This window comes from Chanodichthys erythropterus, chromosome 16 (genome assembly GCF_024489055.1).
Source record: "Chanodichthys erythropterus isolate Z2021 chromosome 16, ASM2448905v1, whole genome shotgun sequence".
Taxonomy (NCBI): Eukaryota; Metazoa; Chordata; class Actinopteri; order Cypriniformes; family Xenocyprididae; genus Chanodichthys; species Chanodichthys erythropterus.
Window position 1 is genome coordinate 12,855,001 of NC_090236.1, and position 19,852 is coordinate 12,874,852.

The following is a 19,852-nucleotide window of genomic DNA, read 5'->3' on the forward strand; positions in this document are numbered from 1 at the left end:
TAACCCCATTGACTTCAGGACGATGGAACTGAAAGTGCTAAAATGCAAACTTGTTTCCTGCGTTTGGCCTTCAAAAATACATCATCCGTGCAGCGCTCTATAACCCTCTTAGAAATGCAGCATATAAGACATATTGGATAAACAGTATAACAAGTATGTCTCCTGGAAATCAAGCACATTTGCAGATTAGTGGGATGTTTGCAATAGCACATTTCCCATACCTGGATGGCCTTTAACAGTTGCCAAAAAGCAGAGCACACAGTGTGAGATACTTGATCTTCCTTTTACAGATAAACTGGAAGCAACAACTGTGATTTCTGACAAGTTTTACACAAAATTGACTGCAAAATGTTCCAAGATGATAACTGCACTCCACTCACTGAATGCAACGTGCAACATGTGACGTCACACTATATTCACATATTATTTTCAGAAATATAGTAGACAGCATGCATTTTTACATTTGTGCATTGCATTCAAGGTACACATTTTATCAGGTCATGCGTTCCCTGGACAATAGTGTCATTACTCTGTGCAAGTCGATTTAAATGTTGTTCTCATCTGATAGTGTCAGTGCGGTTAAATCAATAAAATATTAATTTGTCTTTTAAACCTCTTTTGACATTTAGACCTTTTGACAGTCTAATTAATTAATGAGTCAAGAAGAAGATTGTGGTTGATGTCACTCATTTTTATTCATCACACTGAAAATGCAAGCTCAAATTGAGAGCATTGCATAGAGGGAAACGGTATTTCATTGATATTCTCTGAATTTATTAAATTGCACATTTTGAAAAATGTGTCATCATGGCACAATGTGGAGAAAAAAAGGTACACTTTAGCATACTTTTAAAAAGAGTATTCATTACAAAAATAATATACTTAAGTGCAAATTGAATGCAATGTTTTCAGTGTACTTAACTTAATTGCAAGTTATTAAATGAAAATGTATTATAGTTTAAATCTATATTGAATCCAGTTGAATTTAAGAGTGCTTTTTTACCCACTGAAAGGATTAGTTCACCCAAAAATGTATTATTCACCTTCATGTCATTCTACACCCGTAAGACCTTCATTCATCTTCGGAACACAAATTAAGATATTTTTGATGAAATCTGAGAGGTATATGACTCGTTCATAGACAGAAATATAATCAACACTTTCAAGGTCCAGAAAGGAACTGACATCATTAAAACAGTCATGTGACTGCAGTGGTTCAACCGTAATGTTATGAAGCGACGAGAATACTTTTTGTAACAAAAATAGCAACTTTATTCTACAATATCATGAATATGTACTCTTTTTATGTGCACTTAAAGGTGCAGTATGTAATATTTTCTGTCCGCTAGAGGTCGGTAGAGGCCTATTCAAAACAAAGGCATAGCTTGATGACGGCAAGTTTGAGCGCGGAATCTTGGGACATGTGGTCTTCACCTCACAGCCGGTGGAAAAGAATTGGGATTGGACTAGGGAAGAAATCATGTTCATGGATGCGATTATTAACGTTACTGTAGTATGAAGCAGAGCAGGAGCGAGTGTTGTGGAGCTGAACGAGGAGCTGGAGCGATTGATCAACACACGCCTCACGAGCAGCGGGACTTTTATTATGACACAGTCGGTGGTGCCGCTTCCGCTTTTCCGGTCATGAGTATGAGGTAACGCAGCTCTGTTTATCATTTTAGATACATTTGAGAGTGTTGAAAATGATGTTATAACGTTACTCTGTGCGTTTGCTCGGCGGCTGCTGTGAGACACTGTTACACACTGCAGTAAGATAGATCCATTTTACAATATCATATTAAATGCTGGATGATTGTGTTGATAAATGGCATGCAATTAATTTTAAAACGTATTGTATGATGGAGAAAATTCTGTATTACTGTTACTAAAAATTAAACAATAAGACTAAACGTGTTGAACTATATAACAACAATTAGTTTTCTGTCTATAAATATATCAAAACAGTTGTTCCCTTGTCTAGTAAAACATGTAAATATTAAAGCATCTTTGGCGTTTCCATGGTTTCTACAAAATAAAAGCGGAAACCGAGGGTAACGCGGGTATGACGCCATTGACGGGCGACTCCTCACACGTCCCGCAGCCTTGGATAAAATTGCAATTTTCTCACTATTTACAAATAGTTGCAAACATTTGGGATATTGTAAGTACTCAAGTGAACAAAATATATAACACAGGCCTAGTGGTTTTGGGATATTTTACTGCAAAATTCTTACACCTTTAAGTGGCCTTTTATTTTATTAGTAGTACTTAGTTTCAGTAAAATTACATGCATTTCTATTTCACAAGAGTGTATTCAATGCATGTGGAAAGACGTGCGTACTATGCTTATGATGCACATACTGCATACTTGCAGCACCCTTGTAAACATACCGTAGGTTTTGCAGAAAAGTTCTTGTGGTTATCATTGGAGCAAGGCAAAATGCCAGGAAATCCATCCGGTTGCTGGAGGGTGACAGTGTAACGTAATAAACATCTCTGTCTGCTACAACCTTTCTGATGATGATTATTGAGTCGATGTGATTAGGGCCGGAACAAAATACTCCCCGCGAGAGGATTTATGCAGAAGTGAAGGTTAATAGCTCAACACCTGATATCAGAGAGAAAGAGACGAGTTCAGTAATGATGAAAAACTCCCTGCATCAGTGCGGCGCTACACGACGTGCATCCTGTCAGGATAATCGATACTTGTTGATGGAGCGGATCAGAGCTGTCTAACCTGCTCGCTCGGAGACACTGATCGAAGTGTCATGGGCTGAGGAGGAAAGACAGCCGTTCACAGACGACCTTGAGTGGTGTGAGATGACACTATAGTCTCAGAATCAGTTTGCAGCTCCTTCTGGTCAAGCACCGCCCACTTAGACAGGAAGAGACCGTCTGATTGACATGTAAAGTGACCAATAACTGTATGTTTGCTGTTCAGGTAAATTTGGGGCCTATACCATGAGGCTGGGTTAGGTGACTAGCTTACACTCCATGGCAGGTTATGTTCTAGGTAAGAGATCTCAAACTGAAACTGGACCAATCAGCTGTGAGCAAAGTGACACATTTCTGATGTAATAAAGCATGGATTGACATGTCGCTAATGTGAATTAGGTAGCATGTCTTAATATGTTGCTAGCATAGTGTTGCTAACATGATGTAGCATATTTTAGCATGTTGTTATCATGATTAAAAACGTTAGCATGTTTTAACATGTTGCTAGCATAGTGTTTGCTAGCATGATTAACTGGTTGTTAGCATTAATTAACATTTTGTTAACATGATTTAACACATTAACACGTTGCAAGCATGATTTAACACATTGTTAGCGTAAATTAGCATATTGTTAGCATTATTTAACAAATTGCTAAGATGTTTTAATTTGTTTGTTAGCATTATTAGCATGTTTGTTAAGATGATTTATCATTTGGTTAGCATGTTTTAACATGTTGTTAACATGATTAACATGCTTCTAGCATTAAATAACATGTTTGTTAGCATTATTTAACACGTTACCATGTTTTGGTAACATGATTTAGCACATTAAGATGTTTTGACATGTTGTTAGCATTTTGCTACCATGAATTTTGTTAAAGTGATTTAACACATTGTTAACATGTTTTAGCTTGTTGCTAGCATTATTTAATACGTTGTTAACATATGTTAGCTTTTTGCTAGCATGATTAACATGTTGCTAGCATGATTTAACACATTGCTAACATGAATTAGCACGTTGCTAGCATGATTTAACACATAGCAAATATGTTTTAACATGTTTGTTAGCATTATTAGCATGTTGTTAACATGATATAACTTTTTGGTAACATGTTTTATCATTTTTCTAACATGATTAATGGCAATGGCATTGGCAATTTATTTATATAGGACAATTAAATACAACCTACATTGTCCAATGTGCTTTACAATAGCTAAAAACACAGAAAACACAAAAGATTAACATGTTTCTAACATGAATTAGCATGTTGCTACCATGATTTAACACGTTAACATGTTGTAGCATTTTGCTAGCATGAGTTAACACATTAACATGTTTTAACATTGTTAGCATTTTGCTGGCATGAATTATATTGTTAATGTGATTTAACACGTTAACATGTTTTAGCTTGTTGCTAGCATCATTTAGCATTTTGTTAGCATGATTAGCACATTGTTAGCATGAATTAGCATGTTGTTAGCATGTTTTAACATGTTTTCTTAGGATAGTCATCAAGCTTAGCTAGACAGTTTATATAATAACATGACAACGTATCTATGACGTTGCATGCTTGTAATTTATAGTGAAGTGATAGGCTATACAAGTGATGAAAATATATAAATATATAATACACATTTAGCCTGACAACATTTTCTGACCGCAGATACTGAATCAGGAAAATGCATTTTTCTCAGGCATTCTTTACTTAAACTGCATCTGACAGAAGACGTCTTTCAAAATAAAAGTCTTGACTCAGTAAAAACATGTTGTTGTGTCTTTGACTGCACACTCCACGGACCTACTCAAAACGGCCCACTAGTTGAGGAATACTGCAAAAAGTTTTGTTGTGCAAAAGTCTTCACCCCATCAATGAAAATCTGTGGGACTTTCATAGTTTTGATCTTCCATTTTACGAAAATCATAAGTCGGATCAGTTTGAAACGATATAGCGTACCGAGTCAGAACAGTGTGAAGATCTGAGCAGAGTTTGGTGGTTGTAGCTTGAAAGCTCTAGGAGGAGATACTGTTTAAAATGTAGTCTCAGAAGAAGAAGAAGAAGAATCTTAAATAGTAGATCAGTATGTTGGCTTTGTCATGCCAGCGTAATGTGTCTTGTGTTTTGTTGTAAACACATCTCATGCATTTGTATTCAACATCACCTGTCTGACACAGTTTGACCTTTCTATTACAGTGATATCAGCATTCATATTAAACTCACGAATGATGATGTTTGCTCACCAAAGCTTCTAAATCTCAGTTGTACGTGGATTACTGGAGTGTCTCAGCTTCATCCAACACCTCTAAACTGACCCACATTTGGATTGAGGATGACCTCACTGTCACAAGTCGAGTTCAGCCATTATTCCAGCGGTCACCGTGGTAATCTGCAGTCACATGACTCCTGCTGTCAGGAGGAACAGGGGTCATTAGAGAACAAGAGAGAATAAAACAATAAGCCGTGAGAGCCTGTGCGTTACGACACAAAGCAGAGGATCTAAAACACCTTTACCATGGTGAACCAACTCCTTTATGAAACAGCAAAGTGATGAAAGATCCAGTTCAGTTAAGATACATTAAGGCTGTCAATTAGATGGATGGATGGATGGATGGATAGATGGATAGATGGATGGATGGATGGATGGATGGATGGATGGATGGATGGATGGATGGATGGATGGATGGATGGATAGATAGATAGATAGATAGATAGATAGATAGATAGATAGATAGATAGATAGATAGATAGATAGATAGATAGATAGATAGATAGATAGATAGATAGATAGATAGATAGATAGATAGATAGATAGATAGATAGATAATATTAATTTGAATTATTTAAAAAAAAAAATTGAATGAATGATTCAATGACTCACTCATAAAGACTTCTTTTGATTCATTACTGGATGAATCCGCTGACGAATCTCTTTAATGAATGATTCAGTGACTCACTCATAAAGACTTCACTTGTTCCATTACTGGATGAATCCGATAACAAATCTCTTGAGTGAATGATTCAATGACTCACTCATAAAGACTTCACTTATTTCATTACTGGATGAATCCGATAACAAATCTCTTGAGTGAATGATTCAATGACTCACTCATAAAGACATCTTTTGTTTCATTACTGGATGAATTCGCCAACGAATCTCTTGAGTGAATGATTCAGTGACTCACTCATAAAGATCACTTGTTTCATTACTGGATGAATCAGCGTTTTTGAATGAAACTCTTGAATAAATGATTCAGTGACAAATGCGTTTTAACTGTAATAGATACAATCTTTATTTATAGAATAGAAGTTACTTCAAAATGTGATTTACTCTATTTTGATAGTGTCCATAGACATCAGTGTTTTTATCAGAACTATAAACTTTTGATGATACTGTGTGGTTGTTGAAGTTGTTTCATACTTATTCATGACAACTGCTCTCTCTGGGTCAGAACACAGATCTGAATGTTCGCTGTGATCGTCAAAGGTTTAATAGACATAAAGGTTTAAAGCAGCTTTGGTGTGCATAAAAATTTGATTGATTTTAAAGACGGAAGCGCCTCTAGTTGTATTGTTGTTTCATCATGGTGGCTTGGTCGTAAACATTTCTCACATTAGATCATTCACATTGTGTGTATCTGTTGGTTGTTCTAATGTTCATGTTTGTACAGCTTTATTGGTTTCTTCTGTTTTTAATAAAAATCATGGGACATTTTAGATCAGTATGATACATTCAACATGGCATGTAAAGTGTTTAACTTCTCTAAATTCTCTAGATTTCATGTTTTACATTTACTCAGGTGACATAAGTGTGGCTGCAGTCAGGCTGTTAAATTATGATATTGACTTCAGCATGTATTACTGTTCTTCTATTTAAAGCTGCATGAAACACCATAGCTCATGCTACACTGTTTTATTTATGAATATTTATGTACCCGTATTTGTTTATACACACAAATACTGTCCCAAACTGCTGACTACCACACAATATAATATCAATAGTTTGCAAAAGTGAGCATAAATCATGTTTACAGTATTACACTGCTTTTCTAATTTTTATTAGCTTTTTTTAAAATATGTCTATATAGTTTTTATTTCAGATTTGGTTTTAGTTATTTTAATGTTTTTACTCCAAGTTCAATTAAATGAGAGAAATGTTGCCTTTTGTACCTTCCTCTATGGAGTTTGTTCAATGTAAACGGTGCTTTACGAACAGTTACAACACAAACTTTTTTGGGGATTCTTGCAAGTATTGCATGAATGTTATGTTTTAAACATTTTTAACTTGTTTTGAACCCAGAATGTTCTTTTAAATGTGTGCTTATTTAGAATTTTCTGACAGTGTTTTTGTGTGATTGACATACTCTCTCTCGGCAGGCGATCATCAACAGCATGATCAGTCCCAACATGACGTTCACAAAGACGTCTCAGAAGTTCGGTCAGTGGGCCGACAGCAGAGCCAACACGGTCTATGGTCTCGGATTCGCCACAGAGCAGCAGCTGCACCAGGTGTGGACATCAGGACAATAATGTCTGCTTTAATGCCCTGTTTACAGATGATACATTGTCTCTCGTAGGCCTGAAACATGCACTGTTCAAGTGTATGAATCTAAACACTTGAGATGAGATTAAGAAGATGGATTAAAAACAACATAATGTAGTTTTACACAGACATGTTTGCAAATACTTGCATCACCCCTTCTGTAATACTGCATAGTGTGTTTTTGTTGCAGTTTGCCGAGCGTTTTAAGGAGGTGAAGGAAGCTACACGTCTTGCCAGAGAGAAATCACAGGACAAGATGGAGCTGAGCTCTGCAGCTCTTAGTATCGCAGCTCCTCAGGTGTGACATCATCTCTTTTGCATTCAATATGTACATAAAGAGGTGAAAAAAAGCACACAGATTACATTGAAGTAATCCTAAATTCAGAATTCTACTTTCTACTTGCTAGACTTTAGCAGCTGCATAGCAACGCCCTGGCAACCACCCAACATTCTAGCAACCGGACAATGCATTGAAACCACTCATAACCACTGAACCACATAGCAACATCCTAACAACTACTTGGAACACTTTAGCAGCTGCATAGCAACACCCTGGCAACCACCCAATGTTCAAGCAGCATTGCAATGCATTGAAGCCACTCCTTAGCGACCACTCACAACACTTTAGCAGCTGCATATCAACACCCTGGCAACCACCCATCATTCTAGCAGCCTGGCAATGCATTGAACCCACTCCTTAACAACCACAGAGCAACACCCTAGCAACCACTTACAACACTTTAGCAGCTGCATAGCAACGCCCTGGTAACCACCCAACATTCTAGCAGCCTGGCAATGCATTGAAACCACTCAACCACATAGCAACATCCTAACATCTACTTGCTACTCTTTATGAGCTGCATAGCAATGCCATGGCAACCACCCAACATTCTAGCAACCTGTCAAGCATTGAAGCCACTCCTTAGCAACCACATAGCAACATCCTAACAACCACTTGCAACACTTTAGCAGCTGCATAGCAACACCCTGGAAACCACCCAGTATTCTAGCAGCCTGGCACTGCATCGCAACCACATATCAACATCATAACAACCACTCACAACACTTCAGCAGCTGCATTGCAACACACTGGCAACTGCCCAGAACACCTTAGTTTTGCATGGGCAAACATGACTCATTTTCATGCAGTTTATGCTTTACTTCTCACAGATATTTTGTGTCTGTGGTAAACGAAGGGTTACTGTAATCCTAGACCCACCTCACGAGAGAGAGAGAGCAGGATGAGCTGGGTCATTCGTCTCACTGGGAAGTGAGAGGAGAACTAGGACAGTGATAAAATTATCTGGAGCTGTCCTGTTCACTCTCTGCCAGTGTCTGTCTTCTCATATGATGCTCATCTTTTCAGGTTTTTAAGTGCCATTAAGCAGTCAGAGTGACACAGACCTCTTGACCTCGTGACGAGTGCCCGTTTGTTCTGATATTCACACTGAATTCTGCACAATGTGCTTCAGTTTCGCTTTTGTAGGCATCTGTTCTCATTGTGCAGAATCTGAGAGGACAAGATCACATCAAGTTTTAAAGTGTTAAACATGGTTACATTTACACACAGTTTGGTTATAAACCAGAGTGGCATCTGCAGTCTAGAACCAATCAATATTCACATCTCAATTTTGAGCATGAGTTTGGCTTACTATTACCAAAAAGGCATTTTATCTTCTCTTGGACTCAGTGGCCATGTTCATTCACACAGTAACAGTATGCGGTTGTCAGTCCTGTGTTTGAGTTCTTAATACGGTTACGTTCACACACAGTTAATTTATTTACCAGAGTGACAACCGCATTCTATAACCAAACTCACATGCTGCTAATATTAATATTAGGGTGTAACGGTACGGACATTGTGGTTTGGTGCATACAGTCAGACGACGAATACAGTCAGTCACAGGCGATCAACACTCCAATCCAGAAGGGGGCGTGCACAGAAATGCAATGTCGTTTGCTAACCGCCACAACAGGAAAAATACCAGAAGAAGAACAGACAATCTATGCATAGATATGTTCATGTGTAATCACTCAACCAGTGTTCCAACTGCTTGAGAATAATATCTCACGTACCATTACATTTACCTCAGGCAAGCCATTTAGTGTCCACAGCATGTTAGTTCACTAGAGAAATTTCAATGAATATATGCACTACACTGCGTTCCAAATTATTATGTAAGTGACACATCAGTAAGATTTCAGTACAATAAACACTCAGATTTTAGTTTTTCTTAGAAAATGTTTGTTTGTTTATTTCTCCTTGTCTTTTTAGATAACTGGTATCAATCTCAGACAAAATAATTTGCCAGATCTATGGAAACCCTACTTAGAGGTTGTTACACATTATTAAGCAAGTCACAGTTCTCATGCAATATGGGGAGGAAGAAAGATCTTTCTGAAGATGAAAATCATGAATTGGTGCAATGTTGTGCAAAAGGCATGAAAACAACTAATATTGTGTGAAAACTGAATGGAGATTATCGAATTATCATAAGATTTCTGAGTGATTTAGAGCACAGCAGAACTCGATCAGATAAAGGCTTATTAAGGAAAGTTCCTGTATGTATTAAAAGGGCAGCTATAAAAAGCCAGTGTTGAGCAGCAAACAGGTATCTGAAGCTGCTGGTGTCTCTGGAGTCTCAAGAAGCTCTTCATGCAGCCGAGAAACATTTACAGTGGGTTTAGAGATACATGAAGACTCATTTTTAAATAGTTTTATTTACTGACTCATGCCGTACTACAATGGATGATCTAAATGGATGGATTTCTGGATGGTTGGTGAATGGCCACCACGTTCCAACAAGACTGTGATGTCAGCAAGGAGCTGGTGATTTGTGCTGGATTATTGGGAAGTGAGATGGAGGGTATTTAAATGACTTTTCCAAGATATGTGGAGTTCATAACTGGCCATTTTCAGCTATGGTATAAAAATGAGAATAATGCACTATGCACTATCCCATGCTGCAAAAAAACACCACAGCAATAAAACTGTTTGAAAATGTATTTCTACACCCACTGTAAATGTTTCTCTTTGTGAGCTTTGGTCTGGAGTGGCTGAAATGCATCTTTATGCACAACTGCCAGCCTGCATGAAGAGCTTCTTGAGACTCCAGAGACACCAGCAGCTTCAGATACCTGTTTGCTGCTCAACATTTGTTTTTTATAGCTGCCCTTTTAACCCTTAAATGCATATCTCGGGTCTTTTGTGACCCGGGACGTCATTCACTACCCTCCTCCTCGTTGTTGGACATCAACCTTCTTGGTATTCCTCAATCAATTCATTATAAAGAATGTAACAAGAAACAAATCATAAAATTATAAAAGAATGCCTATTTTTGTATTCATTTTTTGTAAAAATTGTATAGGGTCGCAAACGACCCGAGGTGTGTATGAGTGTACATATATTTTTCTGCACAACAATAATTGAATCTTAGATGACGGAATAAGTGCGATTAACCTTTATTCCACAAGGTGGCAGTGTCTGATACACAATGCTGAAGTGACGACTCATTCAGACAGAAAACGAAATAATAATAACAACATGAAATGGCTCAGTGATTTACTGCAGAGTAAGTACTGAACGCAATGAAATATGACTGCAACTGTTACTGGATTGATCTGGTGAAGCTGTTAGTGATAGAAATATTGATTTTGAAGCTGAAAATGAAGTAGTTTTGAGAATACGTTTGAGATCGCGAATGGGCTCATATTCGTGACCAGAAACATAAAACTAGCCCATTATTTGCTGAATTTACTGGGAAATGAGGACAGTGGTGATGGCATAAAACATCTGCTCAAACTGAGACCTTTCAAGCTCCAAAAGGTAACAAAATACGATTTATTTTATTCTTCTGTAATTGTTACTCTAATATCAGAGGAGTTTTATAGGAACTTTCCTTAATAAGCCTTTATCTGACCAAGTTCTGCTGTGCTCTAAATCACTCACAAATCTAATTCTAATTAATTCTAAGTGCTAATTCAATAATCTCCATTCAGTTTTAACACAATATTAGTTGTTTTCATGCCTTTTGCACAACATTTCATGCTTTTCATCTTCAGAAAGATCTTCCTCCCCATACTGCATGAGAACTGTGACTTGGTTAATAATGTGGAACAACCTCTAAATAGGGTTTCCATTGACCTGGCAAATTATTTTGATACCAGGGGCCGTATTCACAAAACATTTTATCTTACCACTAAGAGTTCTCCTAAATAGCAGTAAAAGTTCTTAGCTAAGAGTTTTCTCTTAAAACCTGTTCACAAACCTGCTGAGACCAACTTGAAGTCTTAAGCTAAGAGTAAGGGCGGGGTTGACCTCTTTGCTATGGAGTAAACACACAGTGATTGGCTGATGGGGGAGGAGTCAGTGATTTAATCACAGAAATATTGTAGAATGAAGTGTCATGTTTCCTTATTAAAATAAAGGTTTAAAAATACAAATGTTGCCCTATTCAAAATAAAATGTTGCCATATTGTTGCCATAAAGGTTTTAAAATATAGGCTAAGTGTCACTAATTAAACTAGTATATACAGTTAAAAAAAAAAAAAATATACATATATATATATATATACATATATATATATATATATACATATATATATATATATATATATATATATATATATATATACATATGTGTGTGTATGTGTGTGTGTTTTTTTTTTTACTCTATTTGATCATTTGTAAGTGTAAACTAATGAAAACCACTGGCACAGGTAAGTTTTTTTTGGCGTCTCATTGTAGATTCAAATCTATAAATCAAAATGTATTGCATTTAGGAAGAAAAGGTTCAGCACCTAAGGCTCTGTCGCTATTGCCTCAATGGTGTTCAGTGTCTTTGGATGGATTAGGACTGTTTGTGATTTGCTCTTACCCACGTAGAAGGCAACGTTCTCAGGACCTTACGCAACGTTCCCTAAAAGTTCTCAAAAGGTGATACAATTTCTGAACCTTTACAGAACATTCGGGACGTTCCTAAAACAACATCTTTTGGTAATGAAAGTGCTGCAGTTCAAAGTTTCTTATATGACTTTAGGGGGACATTCCAATTTGGTTATTTTATGGTCAAAAAAAGAACGTTACAAATAGGAGATTTGGGACATTAACAGAACGTTCCCACACGGTCCTCTGTTGATCATTTAATAACGTTCCCGATATGAGTTTAGGGGAACTTTCCATTTTGGTTATTTTATGGTCACGCAAGAACGTTACAAAGAGGACATTTGGGAAGTTATCAGAGCGTCCTATAGTAATAGTCCCCTCAACATTCCCAGAATGTCCTGAATGATCCCTGAAGGTCCACCAAATAACGTTCCCCAAACCTTAAAAGAACTCTACATAGTGACCGTCTCTGAACGTTCTGGGAACGTTACTAGGTGACAGGTTGTCCTGCAAAAAAATGTATGATCCCAGAACATTCTCAGAATGTCCACTGGTATTAAGAACGTTGTCTAGTAACGTTCCCAGAACGTTTAGAGATGGTCACGATGTGGAGTTCTTTTAAGGTTTGGGGAATGTTATTTGGTGGATCTTCAGGGAACATTCAGGACGTTCTGAGAATGTTTAGGGGACTATCACTATAGGACGTTCTGATAACTTCCCAAAAGTTCTCTTTGTAATGTTCTTATGTGACCATAAAATAAACCAAATTGGAACGTCCCCCTAAAATCATGTAATGAACCTTGAACTGCAGCACTTTCATTACCAAAAGAGGATGTTTTATGTCCCAAATGTTCTGTAAAATTTCACAATTTTCTTCACTTTTAGACAAAGTTGCACAAGAACTCCTTCTGTGTGTGTGTTATATAGAAAATAATAAAGTTTGAAGTCACCGTTATAGAGGAGAGCGTTTGCTTTAGTGGCTCTTAATTTTTGCTATTTAATTGTTAGATTTTCTTTGGCTGCTTTAACTTTTCAAAACATGTTTGTTACAGCAAAAGATGCAGGAGAAAGTCTGATCAGATGAATTTGGTAGTTTAGAGCTGATGATTCACTGGTCTTCTCCAGAGTCTAAACTATGAGTGTGTTAAATGTCAGTTTTGCATCAACTTTTTTTCTATCCTTTTTTTATTAGTTTTTTTTTTTTTATATATTTTATACAGAGTTTTGAGCAGTGTCTTTTAGACTCACACAGACATCATGAATCAGCGTATGATCCTCAACAATGGTGACACAAAAAAAATCTTTTTTTTGTGACTTTAGTAGCTTGTTTTGTGATGTTCAGAGTTAATCTGTTTATCTGAAAAATTTGTCACCATTGTTGAGGTTCATACGCAGAATCTTGATGTCTGTGTGAATCGACATGATGTTGTCTGAATAATTTCTGCATAAGGATAAAAACTTTCAAAGAAGAACAGGATCTTATGTATTATCATATGTCTACATAAAAGAAAACACAATATTCAAAGATCAGTGAATAAGGTCACTGTATGATGATCAAATCAACAACAATGACTAAACATCCAAACCCAACTGATAATATTTATTTTCTCACAATTTTTTGTAGTAACAAATGCTTTAGAAAAACACAGTTACAACAATTTGAGAAAAAATAAAGTCAAACTGTCAAGGGTCAGGAGCCCAAGTAAAGCAAGCGCTTACCTCCGTAACGGTGATATCTATAAATTTTGATAAAACATTAACACCTCATTAAGAAGATTTGTATGAAAGAAACAAAGCCAGAGTGGTCTGTAATAAGTGAAGATGCAGATATCTAGAGAGATCAGGGGCCGTATTCACAAAACATCTTAAGGCTAGCTCCTAACTTGCCGATTTAGGAGAAACTCTTAAAAATAATGGGCGTGTCAGTCCTAATTTTAGGACTCCTAAATTTTTGCTCTAATAGTATTTCACAAAGCATTTTAGCGCTAAAACTAGCTCCTAAATCTGTGAAATGTTAGGAGTAGTCAAGAGGACTCCTAAATCACTAAGACCAAATCACAAACAGTCCTAATCCACACAAAGACACTGAACACCATTGAGGGAATAGCAATAGAGCCTTGGGTGCTGAACCTTTTCTTCATAAATGCAATAAAATGCAATGCAATAAAAAAAAATTGATTTATAGATTTGAATCTATGATGAGATGCCAAAAATTAATCTTTAACAAATAAATAAATATTGTCTGATTACCTGTGGCAGTGGTTTTCATGGGTTCACACTTAGAAATAATTTAATAGATTAAAAAAAAATATATATATATATATATATATATATATATATATATATATATATATATATATATATATATATATATATATATATATATATATATATATCTCGTCTGTGTATCTCGAGCTGATTAGAAAGACCGTTTGAATGTGTTTCTCCCAAACTTTGTTTATAAAACATAATTTGTCGGTTCAATTCTGCGTTGTCTTGAGATGCAGACAACCAAGAGGTGGACAATTAACTATACTAGTTTAATTAGTGACACTTAGCCTACATTTTAAAACCTTTATGGCAAAAATATGTCAACATTTTATTTTGACTGTGGGAACATTTTTATTAAAAAAACATTTATTTGAATAGGGCAACATTTGTATTTCAAAACCTTTATTTTAATAAGGAAACATGACACCTCATTCTACAATATTTCTATGATTAAATCACTGACTCCTCCCCCATCAGCCAATCACTGTGTGTTTACTCCATAGCAACGACGTCAACTCCGCCCTTACTCTTACCTTAAGACTTCTCTCTATTCCTTAGTAAAAGTTTGTCTCAGCAGGTTTGTGAACAGGTTTTAAGAGAAAACTCTTAGCTAAGAACTTTTACTGCTATTTAGGAGAACTCTTAGTGGTAAGATAAAATGTTTTGTGAATACGGCCCCTGGTATCTAAAAAGACATGGACAAATAAACAAACAAACATTTTCTTAGAAAAACTAAAATCTGAATGTTTATTGTACTGAAATCTTACTGATATGGAATAATTTGGAACGCAGTGTGTATTAGCCTATATATTTATGAGTATGACTGTATGAGTAATTGAACTGCACTAAATGTTTCTTATACCAAAAGTGTGTGAAATGTGATAAATGCTGCCACTGACCCCTACCCATGATAAATGATGTAAATGCCTGTATCTTTTATCGTTTTCTCTCAACGCTTTCAACCCGGATGCTGTCAGTTCTCTCAGGTGAGTTTCGCTCACCGCACAACGTCAGCATGAGGGCAGCGGCAGGATTCAGATTTGTGCACAGGGGTTCAGGGATATACGCAGCCGCTGTTCATGTAGGAAAGGGGGTTTGTGCTTTATCACACTATAACACACACATCACGTGTCCCGTGAGCTCCGCAATCAAGTAACTCCCACGGTGAACCCTGTAGCATCATCTGCACTGCAGGAGCAAAAATCAGGTCATTTTTACATGTGACAAAGAGGGCTTTTTCTCCTTCACCATAAACGAGTTATATTTCATACCTGTGGTTCTGCTCATTATAGTGGATTTGCTCACTTCTATATAACAAGGCCGAGAATATCTGCATTTTAAACTTTGGGTCATTCATCAACAGTGCCATTTGTGCTTAAAAATGCATTTCATTCGAGAAGGTTAGTGCTGAAGTCATATTTACCCAGCTCAGGCTCAAAATGCCAGGACTGTAACCCGTATAGACGTGACTGGACCATCATGTCTCCTTCAGTATTCAGATTAGTGGTCTACACATGAGTTTTATAAAGTCAGCATGAAACAGAAGTTGTGCTATTGTCTTCTTCCCTGTTATGACGTATATATCCAAGTAAAATGGCTTCTGGAACGAGAACAAATTATTTTGTCCATGGGGGATTGATTGGATGGTTGTGGTTTGTTATTGGTGGATCTCATGTGAGTGACAGGTTGCCCCGCCCTCGTCCTCAGAGAAGAGGAGAGATGTCGCTGTGTTATTTTATTCAAGTTTACGAGGAACATGAAATATAAAAAAACTATATAAAAATTATAGATAAATAATTTATAACAAATACTGCAATATTCCATAAAAATTATCAGTTTTGATTTCATGGTGACTTTAATGATTGATTCTTATATGTATATCAGGCATAACATTATGAGCAGGTGAAGTGAACAACACTGATCATCTCTTCATCACGGCACCTGTTAGTGGTAATTTCTGGTAGTATCACTCTGTTCTGTTGCCTTGTTTCAGTTTTGTGCCTGTGTATTATTACAGTTATAATATAACAATATTAGTATCCTAGTTTTACATATCTAGTAACACATCTCGTTCATAATGAAACTCATTACAAAAATATTATTCGGTGTTACTTGCAAAAAAAAAACATTTGCATCTATAGAATAATGTGACTAAGTTCAGTATCAATAGTAATTCATATGGACACAACAATATGTAATAATAATCTGAGCTGCTTGGTAATTTTTTTTTCTTTTTACTATTAATGTAATAAACTATTTTTGTTTAGTTTAACACTCAGTTGTCTGGGTTAAAAGGATTTACCCTGAAGCCTGTCAGTGTGTGTCTGGATTCATGTGATAACAGTTTTCTTCTGTGTGTGTGTGTGTGTGTGTGTGTGTGTGTGTGTGTGTGTGTGTGTGTGTGTGTGTGTGTGTGTGTGTGTGTGTGTGTGTGTGTGTGTGTGTGTGTGTGTGTGTGTGTGTGTGTGTGTGTGTGTGTGTGTGTGTGTGTGTGTTGTAGGACTTGTCTGATGAGCTGCAGTCTCCTCCAGTGATGTGTGTGAACGGGCCGGAGGACAAGCTCTACAGGAGCCAGAGCGCTGATATTACTCTGTCCTCAGAGAAGGAGCGCATTAAAAAGATGCTCTCAGAGGGGTAAGGCTTCAGCAGCGCTAATGTTCATGCATTTTCTGTCTAGATGTCCGCCTTAGAGGCCGTCATCCACGTTGGTGGAAAAAATATCGGAGAAGAATGTGTGTAACATCCACTTATCACACTAAAATGGGCTTTTCCTGCCTGAAAGAGCCCATAAAATGCCTTTTAATTTCAGTTTTCCTCCTAACCATGTGAGTTGTTACAGCACTAACAACCATTCTGAACACCTTAGAAACTGCATAGCAACTCCCTACAGCACACTTGCATTATGGAGCTGAATTTTGCAGGCAAGCTAGTGATGCATTGACATTTAAAAATATTCAGCCAAAAACGAATGCGCCATTTCCTTTGCAAATTAATTATGGTGCATCAAGCACCACTAAACTTTTATTTAAAATCTAGGGTTTTTTTTGACATTGTTATTTTGGTGTTTTTCTATTGTGAAGTGGCCTTATGTCAGGAGAGACTCTATCCTGGTCTGCCATTAGTCTGATGAGTAACTCACACTTACACACACACACACTCTCACACATGCATAAATCAACATGTTCTTTAAATCTCTGACGGCGCTTCATCACAGGGCTCTCGGAGAGCGTCTGAATACTTCTTCCTGTAAAAGTAACCAAGAACATTTGCATGGGGCTGCGCTCCTCTTTCACAAGAGCTACGCCTTTGATTCCCCAAAACATTTTATTCACAAAATGTTTTATCCATTAAAGATGCTGATTTGAAAACTTTAGTGCTTCAAAAGCATTTTTGGACATTATATGTCAGCTAAAATGTGAAAATGATGCTACATACCTGGATGGTTTTAGTGTTTCTGTTTTTTCTTCATTGGTTATGATCATAAAATGACCTTTGACCCCTGGGAAATCTCATTGTTTATGTTGACATGGTGATAATTGTGAATTTAATGATGCAATGTGATGCATTTAATGGTCTTGTCAATTCAGGTCTGGGTTCAGATAAACATTTCTTTGGTTTGTCTCAGTTGGCTCGTTTTTTCTTTTGTATTTATTATATGTTTAATTTTCTTTTATATTTGTGTTCTAGTTTATACTTTATATTTGTTAATGTTAGTTAACTGCATTAGTTAACTAACAATGAACAATACTTGTGCGGCATTTATTAATCTGTCAAAGGTAATTTGAGCATTTACTAATGCATTTTTAAAATCCAAACTTGTATTTGTTAACATTAGTTAAAGCTCTGTGAACTAGCATGAACAAATAATGAACAATTATATTTTTATTAACAAAGATTATTAAATGCTTTAAAAATATAGTGCTTGTTAGTTTGTTGACTAAAGCATTAACTAATATTTACAAATGAGAACTTATTCATAGTTTTCAGTCACATGGCTGGAGGTCATAGAGCTGCAGCACAAGCTTGTCAATTTTCCATCTCAAAAACAAAAATATGTGAACAAGATGCACGTTTTGGGCACTTGTGATCCATATAGAGCTCCTTCTGCAGTATTTCAATCACTAAAAACAGCGGAAAGTTTGTAAAACACTTAACGTGAAAAACACTTAAAGTGCCTTAATGTACTAAAACAGTGATATCAAAAGATCATATTCAGTTTACACCATTTTGATGATGCATAGTACATACAGGTGAGCAAATATGAACGCTTGGAATATTAAACATGCATAAATGCAGTGAATTTTTGCATGGTAGGATTACCTGATTACACTTTTATGCATTGCATGCTTACTTTGATGCACAGAGCATTAAAACTTCAATAATTTTTATCTTCTGCAGTTCGTATAAGGCCTGGTTTCACAGACAGAGCTTAGATTAAGCAAGGATTAGACCTCAGTTCAATTAGGACATTTAAATAGCTTTTTTAAACATTACTGATGTGCATCTTCAGACAAAACAATGGCACTGACATATTTTAAGAAATGTTGCTTTCAGTTAAAACAGCTCAAACATGCATTTTAGTCTGGAAAATAAAGACTATTTAGTTGCATTTAGTGATATGTAGAATCATTGTTACTCTTCCTCATAATAGAGTTACTGGAACCTCAACTAAAAGTTGATCTCAGCATGACATCAGGGTTAAAATGGAATCTTTTGAGCATTTCTCTCTCTTTCAGGTCGATCTGTGAGATGAATCTGGAGGCTGAGCTCTTCAGCTTACAGGACAGTAACGCTAAACTAGTGGCGGCGCTGCATGAGGCCAACGCCAACGTGGAGCAGTGGAAGAAACAGCTGGCGGCGTATCAGGACGAGACGGAGAGATTACGAGATCAGGTGAAAATATAGAAATATAACATGCTTTGAAACGATATGTAACATGGAAAGGGTTGAAAGTGCAAGAGAAAAAAATATTTTAATGTATTTACTATTTAATTAAAATAATATATATATATATATATATATATATATATATATATACACACAGTACAGTCCAAAAGTTTGGAACCACTAAGATTATTTATGGCTACAAGGCTACATTTATTTAATTAAAAATACAGTAAAAACATTAATATTGTGAAATATTATTACAATTTAAAATAACTGTGTACTATTTAAATATATTTGACAAAGTAATTTATTCCTGTGATCAAAGCTGAATTTTCAGCATCATTACTCCAGTCTTCAGTGTCACATGATCCTTCAGAAATCATTCTAATATGCTGATTTGCTGCTCAATAAACATTTATGATTATTTTCAATGTTGAAAACAGTTGTGTACTTTTTTTTTCAGGATTCCTTGATGAATAGAAAGTTCAAAAGAACAGCATTTATCTGAAATACAAAGCTTCTGTAGCATTATACACTACCGTTCAAAAGTTTGGG

The 19,852-nt window shown here is 36.2% G+C and overlaps 1 protein-coding gene across 1 annotated transcript in view; it reads left to right on the top strand.

Annotated features, from left to right (window-relative positions):
- LOC137003200 (homer protein homolog 3) overlaps window positions 1-19,852 on the top strand; it is a 41,386-nt gene that overhangs the window by 14,179 nt on the left and 7,355 nt on the right. Inside the window, exons 4-7 of the mRNA XM_067363255.1 lie at window positions 7,089-7,220; window positions 7,445-7,552; window positions 16,911-17,044; window positions 19,147-19,303. Coding sequence (XP_067219356.1) covers window positions 7,089-7,220; window positions 7,445-7,552; window positions 16,911-17,044; window positions 19,147-19,303 — 531 coding nt within the window. The remainder of the gene's footprint in view (window positions 1-7,088; window positions 7,221-7,444; window positions 7,553-16,910; window positions 17,045-19,146; window positions 19,304-19,852) is intronic.